This window comes from Phoxinus phoxinus, assembly GCF_949152265.1.
Source record: "Phoxinus phoxinus genome assembly, chromosome: 19".
NCBI classification, from domain to species: Eukaryota; Metazoa; Chordata; class Actinopteri; order Cypriniformes; family Leuciscidae; genus Phoxinus; species Phoxinus phoxinus.
Genome location: NC_136894.1, coordinates 4,806,806 through 4,830,300, shown reverse-complemented (window position 1 = coordinate 4,830,300; position 23,495 = coordinate 4,806,806). Strand labels below are relative to the sequence as shown.

Genomic DNA, 23,495 nt, shown 5'->3' with positions numbered 1-23,495 from the left:
TATGAGACAAAAATCTAAATGATGACCAAAACAATTATAATTATGCCATAAAAGTTGTATATGACAAAACATTGGCATTTTGATAAAACTTTTAGCACTCTAAATTATGTAATAATTATTACTATTTATGTCATAATGATGACTTTTTTGTAATTATTATACAAATAATTACAAAACTATACAAAAATAGTAAATGTGCTTCCATTCTCGCAGCTTTTCTGCCTAAATTATTCTATTCTATTCCGAGGAACTACATATCCCATGCTGCACTGGCCACCTGTCACGTGATCCTAACAGTGCAACATGGCACCTGTGTAGCACTGGAGGAACTGAATCGCCGTTTGATAGAAAAACACCACAGGATACATTGGGTTTTAGTGCTGCTGTCTTCAACTGTACGATGCAGAAAATCAAGTCTCTGATGTCCCGTCAGGTGTGTTATTTCTCCTCTTTCATCAGTCTGCTTCTTCATTTCATTGACGAATCCGGAAGCATTTTAATAAGCTAGCCTGCTAGCTTAATACAAATGTACAGTAAAACAGCTTATACAGTTTATAGACCTGCACATTTCCTCATAGTATCATCATAATGCATTCAATCATTAACAAAAATAACTGAAATATTACTATATTTATATATAACGTTATACTAGGCTATATATTACTCTGGTCCAGTAGCTTAAGATGCTGCTGAGATGTACTTTATTGAGTTTAAAATAATAAAATCAATTTAGACTACAAACTTGGGTACAAAGGGGTTAAGGGCTTAACCTAAGAAAAATATATTTTTGTATTTATTACTCCCATAGTGTATGATTGCAGAAAAAAATATGTTTTTATTGACAATTGATGGGAACAATCTACATTGTTAAAAGCACTATATAAATGAAGATGACTTGACTTGACATGGAGCAACATATTCTTTTTTTTAAAGACACTAAGTATTGATACAGTTACTACTTGTAAGTTAATACTTGTTCAAAACAATCACTTTAGCAAAATGTGTACCATTTTTGGTTTATTTTGATAAAATAATTCATTTTTGTTCAACAAATATCACTGTCATCAAAGTGTTCAAAGATCCCATATTAATTTTTTAAAGATTTACAGTCGTAACAAATAAATCTGACATTTTATTATATGATATGATTATCATATATATTTTTAAATATGATGGTTTTAATATGATCAATATGATCTCTAAAGTAGACACCCAATTTGATGTATGATATTTACCATCTGAATCTAACCATGTCATTTAAACAAATGGAAAAGTCAACCAGCTATTTTTTATCATGTTAATTATTGTGTCTTTTACCCCAAATACATATTCTTCCGTAATTGAAAAACTGTTGCTTTATTTAGCTTACCTTGAACAAAACTGAAAATCATTAACAAGAACATTGCATCAAAATATAGTCAGTAATTTTGTCGATTTTCATTTGCTACATAAATCTACAACATTTAAAAAATATATTAAATATTAGACCAAATTAGTGGTTTAAAAGAGAAAAGGTCAAATGCGTTTTAACCAGGTGCGCCCTGGTCAATTTTTTTTTGTCTTTGTGCAGCTTGGTCCCATTGGTGAATTATTGCTCTTTTTTTGTGTGTTATTGCTAAAGAGGATTAGCCTAACATATTAGGGGTCGTCAGCATCTAAACCCCCCATAAGTCAATTTCTAATATTTATTGTTTATTGTTGATTTTCTTTGCCAGGGTCTGAAAAGTCCCCAGGAGAGTGTGGTTGACATGAGCCCCATGGAAAGCTTCAGGAGCCCCAGCAAGGTCAGTTCATGTTCTCAAACCAAACCTGCTCTGTTTCTGCATGAAGTCTCACATTTGTGAACAGATTTTGTTGTCCAAAAAAACCACACAGCAGCCTGTCTCAGCATTCACAGAAGAAACTTGTCAAATGAGTGCTGAAAAATGTCTTTGCCGACTAGATGAACCAATCCTCTTTGTATATTATAGTCTATATATGGATTAAAATGCTCTTCTCAAGACCATATGTGATAACTACAGTGAATTCTGTCCTGCAGGCCGCTTCATAGTTTAGTGTTTTTCCTGAAAATATGCACAGCATAACCTGAGTTTTATTGCTGGGTATTATTATCATAATGTGATAAATAAATATACCTTTGTAAAATTACATTTCATCTTAAACCGAAAACTAGACATGCCCTTTTTATTCACATGAACTTCTTTCATGTTTCTGAAATATTTACTAATAAAGTTGAGAGTAGAGCTGCACAATTCTGGATAAATTGAGAATCACGATTAATTTATTCAAAATGGAAATCACAATTCTATGAATAGACAAATAAGCAAAATAACGTAATTTACTAGAGGTTCTGACTTTGTTAATTTCGGCAGTCTTTTAAAAATATTTAATTGATTTAAATTATTTTTTTTTTAAAATTTTTTAAAAATAAATAATTCAATGAATCACTCAAATACGTCACTTGTTTCATGACTGGGTGAATCATTATTTTTGAATGAAACTCTTAAATTAATGATTCAATGACAAAAACGTATATTTATCAGTCACTTGTCGCCACCTACTGGTGTAACGATGTAATTGATACAACCTTTATTTGAAGCATCAAGTTACTTTCAAAATGTGATTTGCTCTTTTTTGATCGCAACTATAGAAATCAGTCTTTATATCCGATGAACAATATTTTTTTCCTCTATACTTCTCTGATAATTTTAATTATTGTAAGACAGAAATAATGATACTGTGTCTGGTTTAAAAACTGTCTTGTTTGTAATTCTCTTTAATACTTATATATGACAACTGCTCTCTCGGGGTCAGTGCCAACACAGATTTGAACGTTCGCTGTGATCGTAGACTTGTTAATAGACAGGCGAATCGTTGTCATTTAGGTATAAGATGGGTGTTTGAATCAAGATTGCGATCTTTTCACGTGCAGCCAGAGAGTATGAGAAGGTTACTCGCACTGAGCTTTAGTGTAGCAGTGCCACTGAGTTGTATTATGACCTTCATTCAGTGAGATAAATGTAAGTTGGTCGTGGTCCAGTGCACTAGTTCTAGCACTACCTCACACAGGTCCATTAAATCAGTTTAAAAAAGTTTCTAAGCTGATTTTTAGCACTCGTCACCACAGCTGTGATATCTTTTGCTGACACTTTTTAACGTTTATTATAATCCCTAGTTATTATTGGCTACATAAATTTCCCAAATCAAACAGACTCACCATCTCTCTTACCATCAGAGAGTTTCTGTTGTTATTCTGTATCAATTGTTTTATATTACACATACTTTTCATAACCATCTGTCCTGGATCCCTGGTGGGCTTTGTTTCGACATTTTTTTCTGAAATAACTGAGGCAGTGAGAAAGTGTTTGATCATTGAATCAAACGGTCTATCCATAGCATGTTGAGGAAAAGGACGGATTAGGCCTCTCATATAGCCACCAAACGCTTCTGAGCCATTAATGAGAATTGTGTGTAGGAAAAATAGACTTTGCAAGTTGGTCTTTATCATCCCAAGATTATCAGTTTCTTAAAAGTGAAAGTTCTAGGCGAGCATGCTGTGTTTTAACAGTTTGTTTTAATAAGGAAACAAGATATTTCCTTTTTATTATTTGTATACAGTTCTGAGATTTTCTTCTTGTTAAAGTCCCCCTGTAGTCAATAATTGTATCCTTTAGAACTCATATTTGATCACCAAATGACATTTAAAACCCCCTTCATTCCTTAAAATAGCTTGAATGCAACTCTGCACCCCGTCTCATTTAGTATACGCAGAGCCATAAATATTCTAATTAGCCCCGCCTCCACTCATGCCAGTACACAGATTCACTCAGTCAACTTACTGAGGTAAATGCTGCACAATGGTGTCTCTCTTTACACCGCCAGACACATAACGGTAATTAATATGATTAGCCTTATGCTTGACTGTTATCAAACAGCTAATAATGTGTTGCTAATGTTACACAAACCATGTTCCCGTTCCCCATCTCAGTCTGTCTTCTAACTATCATCAGAAACGCTTTGAACAACTCAGAACGTCAGTGGAGAAAGGCATATAGTTCATCATAACATCGTAATATACATCATACACCCGCATACAAAGCATATATTGCTTACCCGGTTTTTCATATCAACAGAAAAATATACCGGGATAACCTGGCATGTCTTGAGACTTCCCTATAGTTCGCTGTTAATGATATGCTAAAGCCCGCCGCTACGTTCATGTGATTGGTTACTAGGGGTGTAACGGTACGCAAAAATCACGGTTCGGTACGTACCTCGGTTTTAAAGTCACGGTTCAGTTCATTTTCGGTACAGTAAGGGAAAGAAATGCAAAACATTAAACTGTTGGTTGTTTACTATAAACTTTTTTTTTAACAATTTGTTTACACTTTTTTAAACACACTTTTTAAATAAAATATAGGCTACTAAATAGAAAATATATAAAATAAAAAAGAATAAGAAATAAAATACTGCTGCAAAGTTCTCCACTAAATAAAAAATACTCTCAAACCAATATTGGCCATGACGCTAGCTAGCGAGAGGCTGGGCTAAAGCGAGCGTGCCGTGTATGTGGTGATCTTTTTTTTTGGGGATATTCATGTCCGAGCCCGACCCGAGTTAAAATCCTATTTTTTTTCTCATACTAATGACACATGTACGTTTGTTTGTGTGGAAAGCCCGCTTTTAACAGAAAGGCATTCGGAAATGTCCACAGATGAGTGCATCAGCACGCACGGAGCTACAAGCGCTCTTCTTAACACAGGCGCGCTTGCACGTGTTTCGTTGTCACAGCAACATTAACAAATTTCCGCACACAGAAAGACAGATGTAATGGTACTATTTTACATGTATTTGAATCACAAAAACGATTAATCAGTGCAACGCGGAGACTTCCGACACTTAATATGTTCGTGTGGAAACTCGGAATTGACGCATGTTCCGCACACAAAACTAGCCTAATTTACGTGAATGATTGCATTCGGTACACATGTGCACCGTACCGAAAGTGCTGTACCGAAACGGTCCGGTACGAATACACGTACCGTTACACCCCTATTGGTTACAAGGTTTGTGTCGTCAGAAACACCAGCGATTTCAAACCACGTTTTTGAGACTGTCTTTAGATCACTGTAGTTTTAGAGAGAAAGTTCTCAGCAATGGTGTTGACTTATGAATTTGCACATGGTTTGTCTTAAAGCACATTAAACACACCACAGACATATAAACAACAATAAAAACTTGATTTTCACCACAGGGGGACTTTAAAGGGGTCATCGGTTGCAAAATTCACTTTTATATGGTGTTTGCATATAAACGTGTCTGCAGTGTGTGGACACAACCACCATAAAATGAAAAAAATCCATTCACTCCTTTATTTTTTTTATCCTCAAAAAGCCTAAACTCTCAATAATCAAGCCGTTTGGATTTTCTGAGCAATATGATGTCATATTGCTCATGCTCCGCCCACGACCGCTGACGGACTGTCCCGTATTAGCATATTTCTTCTCTCAGCCAATTGTATTCTGTCCACCAGGGCAGGTTGTCAAGGCAGCACTTTACTTGTCTTGTGTCGACACCCCCCATGGAAGAGAGGGGTGGGGTGAGCAGTTGCTCTCATTTAAAGAGACATGCACTGAAACGGTCGCTGTGAACACAGCTGTTTTTGAGGAGGTAAAAAGGTGTTGTTTTACACAGCCATTGAGGAATTTTAACCAAAGTATGTTATTAACTTTAAATGAAGACCCTAAAGAATCATACCAACTTGAAAATAAAAAATGGGCATCCGATGACCCCTTTAGTACTTCAGATTTTTATTTGCAAACTTTTTTACTAGCCCATGACAAATATGGTTAAAATATAGTTAGTGGACCATATCTGTTTGATTTGCTCTAGTCTGTAAAACCATAGACTAAAAAAAAGAAAAAGAAAAGATGGACGACGTGTCTCCACTTCCTTCCACTATAAAAAAAAATTAAGCCAACATATCCCAAAAATAACCGTTGACATCTTGCGCCAATGATGTCTTTTGGAGCCAGAGCTGCAAACTTATCTGAAAAACGAACACTCGAACATATGTCAGTGTGATGAGAACAAGGGCTGAACCCATCTTTTGAAAAAAAAAAAATCTTGCCGTTTAGGACCTATCCTGCAGCCAGCCACTACGGGGCGAACAAAACGCTTTGGTTTCACTTTTCAGAACGTGTGTAAACTAATGATAACATATAAGACTGTAAAGTGTAACCACCACTTTTATATTGTGATTTTTAAACCATGTGTTATTTTGTGATTCCTAAAAAGGTATCTGGCTAACTGGCAATATTTTATTTTTGTGCCTAAAGGCCAACTTGTATTCTCTTTAACTTTTGTTAAATGTTCATTTTGGGTCTTGTGTTCTGTGTCATGTAAAAAAATATGAAATATGGTATAATGTGCTTTGGGATTATTTGCTTGGCCAGAACCCATTTCTCTTGCACAATCTCTCATGTCCTCTAGATGGCGCTATAATCACATAATGAACACATCAGGCAGTCTTGAAAGCCTCATGATGAATCACTGTGAAAATTAATGGACATTTATGCAGTTTATTCACGTCATTAGTCTAATGTTGTCATCACCATCATATTAAGAAGAATATATTGTAATATATTATTCATAAGATGATTCATTCTCAAGCGTGGGTGTGCTTTTACAGGTGAAAACCACATATAAATTCATATAATCAGAAACTTTCTTTCCCTCCCATATCCTGAATTTATCATAATTTTTAATGGTGTCTGATATTTGTAAAGATGTCACTAATAAAAGCTGGAGCAGTTTGTGTTCGGACCCATTCGCTCGCAACATTTACCACAGCAGCTGTCCGTCTCTTCCCTCTCATCTTGGTCCATGTGAACGAATGCTTATTGTTATTTTTAATACGCCTCTAGTTCACACTCTCACCTGCGTTTGATCAGCATCATTCAATAACCCTTCAGTTCACTCATCTAAGCTTTGATTGCTGCATAGCACGTCAAATCACACTTTTATGTGCAAATAGACTCGCGCTCGTCGTCTTCTGCGCGCAGGGAATAAAAGGACGAGAGGTGTTCATTTTGGTAAACATTGTCAGTCTACATGGGATGGAAAGATAATTGAACAAAGGCTTGCCGACCATTTTAATTAGTGGCAGAGTTTTTGCTTTATTTTCCAAGTGACCGTTTGGGTGGAAACTGATTGATGTTTTCAGTCTCATCCGATCGGATCGTGGACTTCATTCCCACCTAATTTGTCGCCTTTTGTCGACCTTTTTTCATTGTGCCTGTGATGGGAAGTAAAGTGTTTTTACACTAATACTGGACTGGAGTCTTCTTTGGTTTTCAGTAAAGTAGTTTTCAGTGAAAATCACTTTGATTACTGTAAAGAACAAACATAATTCTGTTTTATAGGGAGGACCTACATCTGTGAAACCATATTTTTCAGAACCAATTATGGTATTTCACCTTTAGCCTTTCAGGATGTAATGTGGCTTTTAATAGTTTTTAGTAAATAAATGAATCAAATGTCTCCCAGAAACACGTGACACTTTCTAAGATTTAGCCCCTCACATGCACTGTTCTTCAAATCCCCTGGGAATTTTCTCTCCCACAGATTGGATGTTTTGACAGGATATGCATTCACAACCCCCCCCCCCCCACACACACACACACACAATAAGAATACATAAATATATATGTATTTCCCTGGGGGCTGTTATTTTCTACTAAAACACTTCAGAACCACTACAGCATAAACAAATGGTTTGCTAAAGTACTGCTATATATGCAAAGTATTCTATACGTAACTGTACAGTAGTTTAAAGTGATAGTTCACCCCCCAAAAAAAATTCTGTCATGAATGAATACTTTCACTCATCTTCAGAACACAAGTTTGAAAAATATATTTTTGATGAAACCTGAGAGCGCCCTCCATTGACAGCTATGCAACTACCACTACTACTTTGACGCTTCAAAAAGTTAATTAAGAGATCGTATAAAACTAATCCATATGAATTGAGCGGTTTAGTCCGAATTTTCTGAAGAGACACGATCGCTTTATATGATGAACAGATTGAATTGAGGCTTTTATTTACAAATAAAGATTTATTAGTGAATATAAAAGCTCAACCGAACTTGATTGATGCGTGAGAACAAACCTCATTGGTTCTTGCAGAAGTTCAAACGTGATGCGTAACACGAGAACAAACCTCATTGGTTCTTGCAGAAGCTCAAACGTGATGCGTAACACGAGAATTAACCTCATTGGTTCTCGCGCATCAAGTGAACATGCTTGAGCTTTGAACTATCACTTTAAAGATGTATTGAGTTTTTAGTTTTTAAACTAAAGCAGAATACTACAGAAGTAGTTATCAAATACTTAAGAGCCAAAAATTATTATTTTTACTCGCTTGTGTTATTCCAAAAATGTTATTATTGTTGCTATACTGCTAGTAGTACTACTAATATTTTTATTTTTATTTTAATGTTGTTTTTTATTGATTGAGTAGCTTTTTGAATTTTAACTCAACACATTTTTGATCTAATCATGTATTTAAATGTAATGGCTGTGGGGTAAAATTTTACCCACAGTATAGAGGGGGCATTTTCTTAGGTCAGTGGAAGGTTATGTTAAAATGTACTTTTCAGGGCAAGGTGAACCGTCTGGGTGGAGGACAAGTCCAAAATAATAGAAATTTTAAGCCAATTCACATTTTAACACTCTTAAAAAGCAAATTAACGTGATACATTGCAAGTGTTTAAAGCTAATGTAACATACTTTTAAATTCGATCAATATCTTTAAATATAAGTAAAAATTGGTGTGAAAAGTTCCCCTAATTAAATGATTCTCCGCTAAAAGTACATTTTGTCATTATTTACGAATGCACTTGCAAATGTATGATGACCTTAAAGATAAGGGGAGTTTTGCAACTTTTAGTCCAGGTCTTATTTTGATTTCAAAGTGTCTTTAAGGCTTAATGGTAACCAGTGAGCCCAAGGATTTTGTCTTTTGTTCTTGCTGTGCGTGTACCAGTGGAGTGACTCATAGCACCCCACCCTCTGCGGATGCTGATGCCGTACCTCAGTGAGTTCACCCACGCTCCCTCACAGCCTGCATCACACACACACACACACACACACACACACACACACACACACACACACACACACACACACACACACACACACACACACACACACACACACACACACACACACACACACACACACACCCACACACACACCACACACACCACACACACACACACACACACACGCACGCACCCACCGCATCATGTCTTTGAGGAGATTAAATGCTTTCAGGCCAAACCATTCCTCAGCTTCTATCTCAATGACATCAAATTGCAGTCTTTATATGAAGATCCTTCATATCTTAGCAAGTGTCCGACTCTGGGTTCTTTCTGCAATGTCAAACATGAATAAGGGGTTTATTGATGTGTATCGCTTTATGTGAATTTGGCTGACTGCTGTAATTAAAGGGTTTTGAAAGGGTTCTCTCAGCATCTGCGTGGCTCAGTAAGTTGATCTCAGTCCTGGTCGCAGAGCTGTTTTAACCACATTGCATCACGTCTTGTGAATCATGCGTAATGAGTCTCTCAGCATCTCTCTTCAAAGAAAAGAGGACGACTTTGTTTCTTCAAGCTGTTTTGAGTGAAATTGATGTTCCTGTGCTGATCCTCATTAAGGTTCATGAAGGGTGTTCCTCAGGGATAGGTGCTAAGACCACTTAATCTTTGCACTCAGCTCGGCTATGCGTCAGGCGTGAGAAATAATCAATGTTCAGACCCCGTTTTTAGGTGCGAGGCGAGCTTCCCCACGATGGTGTCCCAGAAGCAGTGAGGTTTCTCTGCCAATACTCATTCTCATTGTTCTGTCTCTCCCCACAGGAAGAGCTGAGGGAACTGAGGGAGCAGCCCACCGATCCACTGGCAGAACAGGAACTCATTGACAACATTGAGGAAGTGTACTTCTCCAGTGACTCCTTTGACATGGTGCAATACGAGCTTGAGGTGTGTGTATGAGAGAAAGTCATAATGTTTCCATGTCTATATACCAGAAGATGTTTAGCATTTGAAAAATAGAGATAGTATGACATTAATATAATTGATAACATATAGACACTGTGTATGTGTGTGTGTGTATGTATATATATATATATATATATATATATAGGCAAGATTTTAAAAAATAGGTCTCTTATGTTCACCAAGGCTGCATTTATTTGGTTAAAAAAAGTCATATTGTGATGTATTATTACAATTTAAAATAACTGTTTTCTATTTAAATATATTTTAAAATGTGATCATGCATAGCTGAATTTTCAGCATCATTACTTCAGTCTTTAGTGTCACACGATCCTTCAGAAATCATGCTAATAGGAAGATTTGCTGAGTAAGAATTTTTTTTTTTTTTATCAATGTTTTTTCAGGATTCTTTGAATAGAAAGTTCAAAGAAACAGCATTTATCTGAAATATAATCTTTTGTAACATTATAAATGTCTTTACTGTCACTTTTGGTCAATTTAATTCATCCTTGCTAAATAAAATAATACATTTCTATAATAAAAAAACAATTCTTACTGACCCCAAACTTTTGATCGGTAGTGTATAATATTACAAAAGCTTTCCATTTCAGATAAATGCTGCTCTTTTGAACTTTCTATTCATCAAAGAATCCTGAAAATAAAATTGTACACAACGGTTTTCAACATTGATAATAATAATAATAAATGTTTCTTGAGCAGTAAATCATCATATTAGAATGATTTCTGAAGGATCATGTGACACTGAAGACTGGAGTAATGATGCTGAAAATTCGGCTTTGATCACAGGAATAAATTACATTTTATAATATATTCAAATAGAAAACAGTTCATTTGAATTGTAATAATACTTAACAACATTCCTGTTTTTTGTGTTTTTAATCAAATAAATGCTGCCTTGGTGAGCATAATTGACTTATAAACATATAAGTCCCCCCCACCCCCCCACCCCCCTTCCCACTCCATAAGTTAAAGTTAAAACTTTCATAATTAGTTGTGTCCTAATTTCTATAAAATGCAAGATTCTAGACATTTCGAAAGCTGCACTGAATGAGAATTATAGTGGATAGTAAGTACCGTACTCTCAATTGAGTCCAAACTTTTGGGGGTTTGTTGTTTCTCTGTTTGTGGATGTGGCATTAGCTGCGATTTGTTTATTCCTCTATAATAAAGTTGGGCAATGTTTGTTAGAGCTGTTCAGCTGCTGTTGTTTATTGAACTCTTAAGAACTGGAGATGATTTGCCCCCGTCTGTGTGAGTGATATCTGCCACCATGTTCAAACTCAGTACCATCAGAATAAAAGACATTCTCAAATCTCAGATCTTTCCCTGTTTGTGTATGCTTGCCCAACAGAAACTCCCTCCGGATCTGAATCTGCTGGAGCTTGAGGAGTACAGAGATAAGCTGAAGAGACAACAAGCAGCTGTAAGCATCGCATTCAGACACATCTTAAAGAAGCGCCCGTGTGTGACACATACTGTATGATATCAGTGCTACTTCTGCATCATAACTGATACCGCTTTATCTATGGGTCATGGATCAATGCAAATGTTTGACTTTGAACTCAATTCAAAACTTGACATTGTTAAGAAGCAAGTTGGACAATCTTTATCTTATTTTACTACCTTTGTTTTTATAACTTATTTTATTTTAATTCATATTATTTTATATTTATATCTCAATTATCTCAAACTGATCAGACTGAAATCAATACATTAAATACATTTTTAATCAAACTTTTTAAATATTACACATTTTTTAAAGATAATTAATAACTTTTTCAATGTGGTGGGAAATCATCTGCATGTCTGAACAGCTTTTTGACCTTGGAAATACTTTTCAAACACTTTTTGTACTGTCAAGCTTTTATCAAAGTTTTTAATATTGAAAACACCAATGACACAAAGGAATAAAGTTTCTTTTTAAATGTTGTATATTTTTAATTACTTTTTAAAATTATTATTATTTATATGTTAGACCTTGCACTTATACTTAATTTTTGGAAAATAAAAAATAAATAAATTACTGTAAATGTCTTAGAAATGATATGCTAGATGAAAGGGGTAAGGGAATTTTCAGGCACTTGACAAATTTAAGTAATAGTAATAACATCAACAACAATAAAACAATATATAAATATAATAATAATAGAATTTTGCAATAATATTGAGTCAAACCATTTCCTTTTTTTAACGTTAGTTTATACAATTATGACTTTTATCGGATTTCTTGTATATTTAATGTCTTCCATGAGCGAAGGAATTATTAATCCCATATTGTGCATACTGGCTGCTAAAAATTCAACTTTGAATACATATCTATGTATATAAAAATGTTTTAATATGTTAAAATCTATTAAAATAGAAATCTATTAAAATAGAAAACGCTTATTTTAAATTGTAAAAATAATTCACAACATTACTCTTACTGTATTTTTGATCAAATAAATGCAGCTTTTGGTAACAACCCCAAACCTTTGAACGCTTATTTAATGAAAATCTTTTTGGGGGGAAATTAAAATTGTAAGATTTTTTTTTGTGAACTATTATTATAATTATTTTGACCCATAACATCCTTCTGCAGACGTCAGTTTTATGAGTGTGTTTATTAGTGTGCTTGTGAACGCGTGAGTACATTCTGTCTTGATCCGGGGTGATCCTCAGTTCACTGCAGCCTTGGAAACAAACTTATAAAGAGGAATGTCACCCTCTGTCTTTGTTGTTTCTTGCTTAAGACGCTTGCTTACTCGCAGCTGTCCTGTCGGCCCAGTGCAGGGTGAAAGATGCGGCCCCCGGGATCCTTAGGGGTACCCGATGACTCAGTCTGACGCGATCTGTTGTGGTCTGCCACGAGTAGGTCCCCACAGGGGCCCTGTCCCCGAACGCTGATCCCGGGTCATGACAGGCAGCTGCAGGCATCAGAGGATGAGCTCTGCGTGAAGCCGGCCTCCCGCTGAATGCCATTACTCTGCACGCTCGCATGCCGTGGTATTTTATTCATGATTTACACAAGCTCCTCCAGTGTCATTTACATTGGAGTATGTGGCCTTAACACATCATTACTGTCAATTTCTCCCTCAGCTTAAGTCAAATGATTTTGGAGATGGTTTTCTCTAGAGGGCCCATATGCGCAGTCTCTGGATGTGTCGTCTGCAGATGTGGTTATTGTGGATTTGATGGGTCAGTGGGGGAGAAAAGCATCTGGTCTGTTGGAGGTGGCTCTATTCTTCTGCTAACATGCAGCTCTGACACTTCTTTGGCAGGAACTCATCTCTGAGCTAATTGCTTGTCTGCACTGCAAGTGTGTTTCAGAATAAGCCTGTCTTTTCCCTTTGCTTTTTTGGTCTTTTTTTGGGGGGCAGGAAGAATTTTTCAGTGCTGATAACCTTCTCAGCAGGGTGATTTTAGTAGACACACCCACTCATTCTTTATTAATACAAGTTTTGCAATAATTTTTAGTCATTAGAATTATGAAATTGCACAAATGGAGGCAACAAAAGAGAAGGTTAAATCAAAAAAATTCTTCTTAAAGGATATGTTTCCAGAGAATTCTACTATTCCGCCCAAGTCATTCATACATTTTTTTTTTTAAAAACTTCATATAAAACAAATTGGCAGTAATGATATTTTGTTACAAAATTGTGGCTTTGACAAAATTCTTGCAATTCTTTCTTTTTTCCTCAGGGCTGTGATATGTTGATGTTTTTCTCAGAATTGCGAGTTATAAAGTCAGAATTGTGAGATATAAACTTGCAAATTTTGAGAAAAAAGTCAGTCTTTTTCTCCCCTCAGAATTGGACTTTATAACTCGCAATAGCGAGTTTGTCTCACAATTCTGAGAAAAAAAGTCAGAATTGCAAGATATAATATTGCTTGTTTATATCATGCAATTCTGACTTTATAACTCAAAAGCGAGTTTATATCTTGCAATTGTGAGAAAGTCGCAATTATCTTTAAGTCGTTTTTTTCCACGTCGGAAACAAGCTTCCATAGTTTTCAACATTGATACTGATAATAAATGTTTTTTGAGCTGCAAATCATCATATTAGAATGATTTCCGAAGGATTATGTGACTAAAGACTGGAGTAATGATGCTGAAAATTCAGCTTTGATCACAGGAATAAATTACATTTTAAAATATATTCAAGTAGAAAACAGCTATTTTACTGTATTTTTGATCAAATAAATGCCTTGGTGACCATAAAATACTTTTTCAAAAACATTTTTAAAAAACTCAGCGTCACGTCGTGGCTAACAACGCCCTTTAGCCGTGACTTATTCACGACACAGCACAGCCTCTCGTACCTTATTGCTTACTTACAGACACCAAACAGACACCAAACATTTGAAATGTATTTTTTTTTTCTTCAAATAAACATATTTTGCAGAATAAATACAATTTATAGTGATTATTTCCAAAGTGCCATCCCAAAATCACACTACTGGTTGTGGCAAGGATGAAGTTGTGTGAGAAATGTTTTGAAGCGACTCAAACTTCTTGAATTTAATCAATGAACGACATGATTCGTTTTTTTTTAACATTGTACAAGTTACCCCTTAAATAACAGAATTCTTAAAAACATGCTTTTAAATGATCCTTTCATTGTCGGTTACGTCTGGCAATGAATGTCAATCGATCCGCTTGTAATATAAATAAAGCTGTATTGACCAGGCTCAACAGATATGTTGTTTACGGCTGGCCTTTGTGTTCACTCTTCTGTTTAATGAAGTTTTTCTTTCCAGTCCTAATTGAATGTCACGCTGATTAGATGACTGGAGGAAGTCTTTGCTTGTAGTCATTAGATAAAATGAACAATATTAATAATGAATTTTATTAATTGAGTAAAATTCATTTGTGTCCTTGTGAGAAAGATTGTCGTAATTGGAAAATAAGGTGAAATTGTAAGTTGGTGTTTGGATTTGTAGAGAACTGGCAGGCTGTTTACTGCTCTGGTGCGAGCACTGGTTAATAGATTTCTAATTGGAGTTATTACCCATGCAGGAATCACTCACAGTTGGCTGCCGGAAGGCATACAGAGAGAGTCTTGTGCCTCGCTGACAGACAGCTTCGTGTTCAGCCTGTCGAAGTCGGACGGAGTGTGTCGGCCACCTGTTTTCAGAGTCTCTGTCTTTTAGTTTTTGGAAATAGCACACCGGATGGCTCCTCACAGCTTGTTTTCTCATTCTGGCTTCGATCCGTCATGTGAGGTCTTTAACAGAAAATGAGTGACCGATAGGTGGAGCGATGAGCTTTGTGAAAATCCTGTTCCCTCCTCCTGAGTCGAGGTCTCTTTTGGCCATACTTGCACAATGTGAAAAATGCCTTCACTCATTCCACGATTAAATTGCAGGTTCACTTGGTGTTAATAACTAATTCCTAATTCGTGTGATTTTAATAATCAATTAGAATAATTTGGCTTAAAGGGATCACCCAAAAAGAACAATTCTGTCATCAATTACTCAATCATATTGTATTAAAGAGGACCTATAATGCTTTTTTACATTTCTGACTTTCTTTACCGTGTAATGCTGCTGTTTGAGCACGAATAAGGTTTGTGTTATTCTCAAGTTATTCTCTATATCAGTGTCACTGTTTCTGAACTCCCATTGTAGTCTTCAGTTTTCTTCCGGGAACGAACACGCCACAATATTCCTCATTTAAATAATCCCTGCCCAAGTCATATGCAAAAAATGTGTCAACTCGCGGTTATGGTAAGGGGCGTGACTTTTCCGAAACACGCTTGTGATTGGTCAACCACTTCAACACACTGGTCCAGCCGACCAATCAGAGCACAGTGTGCTTTTCAGAAGGAGGGGCTTCATAGAGACAGGAACTAAACAATAGTGTTACTGACAGACTGGGAAGAGAGGAGCTGCAACAATGATAAATGTGTGAAAAATTGTCTTTTTTTGTGTGTGTTTTTTTAACATGCAAGCATGAAATCTATTCTTGTAGACCCCCAAAATAAAATCAAGATAATAGGTCCTTTTTAAACCTGTATGAGTGTTATTTTAGTAGCATTGAGTAATTTAGTTATTCATTTATTTAATATTAAATATGTCTATATAGCTTTTATACAAAACAAGGTATTAAAAAAAAAAAAAATTCTTCCATACGATGGAATTTATTGTATGGATATGTTTTCTTTTATGACAGTTATGCAGGTTTAGAACGACATAAGGGTAAATAATGGTAGAAATCTCATTTTTGGGCTTATATGCATATGTAAGCGCGAGTTGAGGTGCTCTTGAAAATGTCTCTTTCAGTTGTGTTTATCACACATTCACACACACATCCCAGCGCTCGCCTGCCAGTCGGTCTCAGCTTTTCGCACAGTGTGATCTGCTAACATACGCCACTGCTCAGCTGAGTCTGCCATCTGTTCAGCTCTCACCGACACGCCAACACCCTCTCGTTCCTGACAGCCCCACCATGTGACGCACATATCGATCGGAGCGTGCCACAGGATGCCTTATATTTACGGCCTGACCTTCCACAGAGACATTATTACCCACTGACTGTTTGAGTGTACCAAGAAAACTTTATTTATTATATTGTTACAGACTAATTGTGGCAGATGTGGAAGACATGAAAAGCCTAAAAGAATTCAATTCAATTAAAAGTCTCATGTTTTATGTTGTTTTTCCTTTTCCTCGTTTTAAAGCCTCAGCTAATGCCTCAAATGATTAAAAAAGAGGCGTTAAATGCACAAACAGATTATGTAGCCTTGTGAAGCTTGGACATGTTGAACAGATGTTAACCTTTAGCTTGTGCTCTCATCTTACAGGTTTCTAAAAGAGTGGCAGACCTCATTTTGGAGAAACAGCCTTCCTATGTTAAGGTGAGTAGTCTGTCGCGTCTGGGGAAATTGGGTCTGAAGATTGGGTTCAATTAACATATGACTGCCGGCTTGTTCCTTCTGCATCAATGCTAGGGGAACAATTTCAGAGTTACAGAATGTATGATATAAGTGAATAGAGCCAGTCTGGATGGAAATGTTAAAATACTATTACTCACTGTTCACAATATGCTTGTTAAAGGATAATTCCGGTATTTAACACCTTGAGTCTATATTGTAGTTTGTTTTGGATGAACAAGAGTGGTGGACAACATTTTTTTGACAATGGTTCCTCTCTCTCGAGTTTTTGACTATAAAAGAATTGGCCATGGACCCATTTAACATTGGAGTCAATGTGCATGTCCGAAAATGTCATTAAAACTGCCAATAATGTTCGTTTACAAAACTGTTAAACTCACCGAGTGATTAGTGGTGTTCGTTGATGTTCCAGAAACAAAAAGTGTTGCGAAATACAGTTTCTGTCGTGTTTTATTCGTCATTTTGTAAGTTATAGGGTTGTGAAGTGTCTGAAAAAATAGTTTCACTATAGCAAAATAAACGGATTGGAATCATATATTGCGACGATATATTGTTTATAATCATCAACGAACACCACTAACCACTCAGTGAGTTTAACAGTTTTGTAAACGAACATTATTGGCAGTTTTAATGACATTTTCGGACATGCACATTGACTCCAATGTTAAATGGGTCCATGGCCAATTCTTTTATAGTCAAAAACTCGAGAGAGGAACCATTGTCAAAAAAATGTTGTCCACCACTCTTGTTCATCCAAAACAAACTACAATATAGACTCAAGGTGTTAAATACCGGAATTATCCTTTAACATGATTTTAGTGCAAGTAAAAAAAATCTTACAGGTGAAACTCGAAAAATTAAAATATGGTGCTAAAGTTCATTTATTTCAGTAATTCAACTTAAGTGAGATATTTCAAGCCTTTATTTGTTATATTTTTGATGATTAGGGCTTACAGCTTATGAAAACCCCAAATTCAAAATTAGGATATTGTGAAAAGGTTTTCATAAGCTGTAAGCCATAATCATCAAAATTATAACCAATAAAGGCTTAAGATATCTCACTTTGCATGTAATGAGTCTATATAATATATTAGTTTCACCTTAACTTTTGCACGATATTCAAATTTTTTGAGTTTCACCTGTATATATATATATATATATATATATATATATATATATATATATAGCCATGCCACACTCAAGTTTTAAAGAAGGGTGCATTCAAAAAATTCTAACCTTCCTATTAATGCTTTTAAATCATCCAAAAAATTGGATGACAATTTTGTTTTGTTTCATGATGACTGTAACTGCATCCTAGCTTAAACTCTCTAAATATATATTTGTCAAAATAATATTTGTGCAGCGTGCTCTGCAGATGATGCTGAAGATAGTGATTTTTATCACTATAACAATTTGGGATCAAAGTGGAAGTAGAAGGAATAGTTAAGGCTCCGTGTCCTCTTGCCTGTGGTCATATTTTTCTTACATCCTTAATCACTGTGAACCCCTTTGAAAACGGATCACTTTGGATCACTTTGAAATTTCTCTTGAAGATATTCTCAGTCTGAAATGCTCTGCTTTGATCCTGTGCCAGGCTTTTCACCTCACAGTCGTTGTGTGGAATTGTTTGGATTCTTTCTTGACGAAGCTTGAATGACTGAACGATGTATCGTGATCATCATTGATGGAGGCAATACAATAGTCAATTTTGTTTCTTGATTTTATAGTTTACTTAAAACATCAGAGCATCAAATTGAGTTCCATTCCCGTGTCTTCTGTTGTACAAAATTTGTATTAGACTAACTCCTTAAGAATATGTTATCCTTTTAATGTTTTAAATCATACGAATTTACCAAGAAGTTTCACTTTCTGTAAGATGGCGAAGAAAAGTCTATATTGTTGATAAAATCACAACTGTTTTTGATGCATCAAGTTCTGCAGCGCATCTCAGCATCAATCTGTTTCATTAAGTTTCATATCTCAACTGTCCTTAAAGGAACACTGCGACTTTTGGGACTTTAGCTTATTCACCGTATCCCCCAGAGTTGGAGAAGTCCATACATCCCCTTTTCATCTCTGTGCGTGCCGTAACTGTCTGACGCACCCACCGCTAGCCTAGCTTAGCACAAAGACTGGAAGTAAACGGCTCCAGCTAGCATACTGCTCCCAATAAGTGATAAAATAACGCCAACATTTTCCTATTTACATGTTGTGATTTGTATAGTCACAGCGTGTAAAAATAACAAGGTCACATGATACACAGCCATTTTCTAACCGTATGCATAATGGGAACTATATTCTCAGAAGGCGAAGCACTGCTACTTCTGTAGAGTGATTTGCAGTATGTATACATAGGTTTCTTGTATACAAACAATACCGGATGCGCGCGCATCCTAGAGGCAAGACCGCTATATGTTATGCCGAGTTCTGTAAAAGAACATTGTAATTAACGTAGATTTCGCATTGTTTGTAAATTCTTGTTGACTCAATAATAAACTGCAATTTCAGAGTTGAATCTGTTTGCTTGTGTTTCATTTGCATATTAATATAACATTATGTAAAAAGTTAGTTAGTTGACTAGTATGAAATTGTCCAACTAAGTTTGCGAATCATAAAAACCTGACATACCCTATGCATTTAGGTTAGTTTACAGCACAACAGCTCCGCGTCATCTCTGCTTCTGCTAGATATAGCCGTAAAGACTGTTGCTTTCTGCCTCTTAGATGCGCGCGCATCTACGTGATGACGTTGCACAGAAACCCGTGTATACGGCTAGAAAATGGCTGTGTGTCATGTGACCTTGTTATTTGTACACGCTGTGACTATACAAATCACAACATGTAAATAGGTGGCGTTAACAAAAAAAATGTGGCGTTATTTTGTCACTTATTGGGAGCAGTATGCTAGCTGGAGCCATTTACCTCCAGTCTATGTGCTAAGCTAGGCTAGCGGTGGGTTCGTCAGACAGAGAGTTGAGAAGGGTATGTATGGACTTATCTAACTCTGGGGGATACGGTGAACAAGCTAAAGTCCCCAAAAGTCGCTGTGTTCCTTTAAGAAACTACAGATTGAATACATTTTGTATTCTGTCCACATGCAGTTGAACTGTATATGTCATGTTGGACAATAGCTCAAGTTGTTCTGATGTGCTGTTTACCGAGAGTTGGCTGGTTTGTCCAAACCATGGGAGATGTGCATTTATATTTTAGACATTTCCATTTGGTGATGCTAGTGGCTCAGAAATTGCATCCTTCACTTTGTGTCGCCCATTACATGTCTTCATCCTAAATGGAATGAAGGTATTCATCTTCTGACCTCCAGAAACATTTAAAGATTTCTGCTAGAGTCATGTCACACCGAATTGCCATTGTAAGCCAACACAAAAAGCATTCGATATTCTTGGTGGACAAATAACATATTTCATGCCTTCTCAAATGCTTTTATACAACATTGAGAATGCAGGTTGAATAAAAAACATTCACATCACTGGAATAAATCTATTAAATCTAAATCTATCTATTTATAGCCGAAGTTGATGTTTTGAAGTATAGACTAGTTTTGTAACCTTAAAAAGAAAATGCTTCAGGAAAACCCATTGATACATAGTCAAAGACTAGGAGTCAATGCATCACCTAAGCACGCATGAATACAAAAAAAAAAAAACGCTAAACCCTTAATGTCTTAAAGTTAACAACGGACATTAGGAGTGTTCACCAGATGGATGTTGAGAAAAGTATGGTTATTTGTTCCTCCATTTGAAGAGCTTTTAAGTCTGCTGGTGCTTTGCCACAAGCCATTTTACACCTCAGCAGCCTGCATTTGTCCCAGGCCTTTCAGAGATAAGATGGGATGGGATTTCAGCCATGCTTTTGAGCTGTATTATAGACAGCCCATGCTTTTAGAGATCTTGTGATGCATTTTGTTGTGCTTATCACACATAGTCAAAGAGTGGTGCATCACATCACTTGGGCTGTTTTCTAAAACCTTGATGTGTATGTCAACTTCTAAGACGGCATCCTGACTGAAACGAAACCTCTTGGTCGTAACTATTCACAGTTGATTTCAATAAAGTTTGATGTTACAGTGTTTGTAAGCTATCAGTACTTAGGCCAAATTTATACTGAATAGGTGGCACAGAAGCGCTTCTGAAGTGGCATTTAGGTGTCTTTACGCAGACTGTTTAATACTGTTTAAATGCATTTACACAGCAATTTTAATAATATACGTTTTTACTAGGGGCTACGGTGGGTCAGGGCAGGCATAATTTAGTCCTGCTTTTATGCAGCATTATTACACGGCTCTGGGGAATACTTGATTCTGATTGGTCTATCGCGCCATCCAGCGATATGTTATTCCCAGATAACAACCACTGAAAACAAATAACGCAGGCGGGTTACTGAAGTCTGCAGCGCTATACGCTTGCTAGAAACTTTTTTTTCTTTGTGGAAGTTTTGCTTTTGGTGAGCTAATGAAATATGAAAACTCAGTCAAATCAATATTTTGTGTAGTTATTGAATTATGCCATACATATCATGGTTTCACACAAACGCAGCTGCTGCCATTTTATGACTATTGTTTTGTACACTGTTGGATTATAGGATAACAAACAGGCATGATTTTAAAAGTTTAATCTGAAATCAATATCTCTAATCCCTATAATTATTTATTTGGCAAATTTCTGTGTAATAAGTGGTATGACTGTATACCGTATCCCTAAATGTCCGTCTAGTTTGAACTCTCCGCACTAGCAACTGCTCTCTCCGTGAAAGCTTTGCGTTTAAAGACCTAATAAAATATTTCAACTCGGATCAATATTTCGTGTCTAATTATTTACTTATGTGGCAAGTAGCCATGTAATAAGCAGGATAATGTACATCCAGCCGGTGGTTTTCATCAGCCTGAAGGGGTTTTTATATCCCTTATGTCTTTATATTTTAAGCAGGCACAGAGCAGCCTTAAATCAGCTGTGTAAAGATGCCATTAGATGCGTTTCTTAGGGGGCGTTTACAAGGGATGTGTTTTTGTGTTCAGAAACCTTTACGTGGATAATAATGAGGATGTGAAGTCTAATTCACACCAAGAACGGTAACTATAAAGATAACTACCACGATAAGCGTAGATGGACGATAATGCTCTGTTTATTATAAGTACGTCCTGCAGTTACATTGTCTGTCGCTTTAAATGTTTGAGCTCCTTAAAGGTTGATTGATTTTATCATTCATCAGCTTCTGTAAGTGATTCCAACAAACTTGCTTTAAATTTACCAGCAGCCATATCACCCTGTAGCCCAAGACTGGTTGCCCACTGAAGCTAAGCAGGATTGAGACTGGTCAGTACCTGGATGGGAAACCTCCTGGGAAAACTAGGTTTCTGCTGGATGAAGTGTTAGTGAGGCCAGCAGGGGGCGCTCACCCTGTGGTCTGTGTGGGTCCTAATGACCCAGTGTAGTGACGGGGACACTATACTGTCAAAAAGCATTGTCCTTCAGAAGAGACGTTAAACTGAGGTCCTGACTCTCTGTTGTCATTAAAAACCCCATGGCACTTCTCGTAAAAGAGTAGGGATGTAACCCCGGTGTCCTGGCCAAATTCACTTTATCAAACATTACCTCCTTATAATCCCCATCCACTGAATCGGCTCTATCTTTCTCTCTCCTCTCCACCTATAGCTGGTGTGTGGTGGGGCTTTGAAGGGAGTCCCCTGATGTGATCGTAAAGCGCTTTGGGTGTACAGCAGTATAGCATAGTAAAGCGCTATATAAATGCCCCCATTTTATGACCCAACAGTGTCGTATCATTATAGTAGTGGTGTGCATTTATCTATTAGAATGATTGTTAAAACTTTATAGTTTTAAACTAAATCCATTTAGAAAGATGTTTCGTCAGCTGAACAATTGACGTTGTTAACAACAGTACTTCTATCCCTCACAGCCTCATTTTTATTTCTGTTACAAATCCAATATGGCGCTACCCTGAAAGTTAGCAAAAGTTTCATAGGCAAAAGGCCTGTTATCTATTGTAAATAGTGTAGCGATGTATGGAACAGAACTCACACTGAAGTCTTTCAAACCAAACAGTGTACTCTACACCTTATCCAATAAAATTGGCTGCTCGACGGGATTTGCACTGAACTGGTTTGGGGTAAAGAAAAAAAATAATTACTCATGGAACACAATATCAGGTCGAACAGTTATAATAATGGTATTAAACGGACAGTTATATATCCGGCACGGCACCATTACAAACCATTCTCAGCCAGAATGCTCAACACAGTTGGCTAACTGTGCTGGTAGAATGCATGTAGTGACATTGCCATTCAGGATTGGTCACTTGTTTGTTGCCTGGGTACCAGTTTCTCTGTAGCTGGCCAAGCGTGCTATTTGAGCAAAGTAAACTTAAGTTAATAATATTATCCAATCATCCCTCGTTACGCTGTCACTATTTACATATACCGTCTGTACATTCCAATGTGCCAGTGGAAAATTAAACCATATTTGTACCGGCTGGGCTGGATCAGCACAGAATGGATCAGTTAAGCAACG

At 36.4% G+C, this 23,495-nt stretch overlaps 1 protein-coding gene across 2 annotated transcripts in view; it reads left to right on the top strand.

The window, feature by feature from the left end:
- The first annotated feature begins 281 nt into the window (after window positions 1–281).
- The window catches only part of vps50 (VPS50 subunit of EARP/GARPII complex), a 122,962-nt gene continuing 99,748 nt past the window's right edge, over window positions 282–23,495 (top strand). For both annotated transcript variants that reach the window (XM_079591911.1, XM_079591910.1), the window contains exons 1-5: window positions 282–433; window positions 1,716–1,784; window positions 9,921–10,043; window positions 11,431–11,502; window positions 16,865–16,918. In XM_079591911.1, the coding sequence (XP_079448037.1) occupies window positions 401–433; window positions 1,716–1,784; window positions 9,921–10,043; window positions 11,431–11,502; window positions 16,865–16,918 (351 nt within the window). In that variant the 5' untranslated portion in view covers window positions 282–400. The remainder of the gene's footprint in view (window positions 434–1,715; window positions 1,785–9,920; window positions 10,044–11,430; window positions 11,503–16,864; window positions 16,919–23,495) is intronic.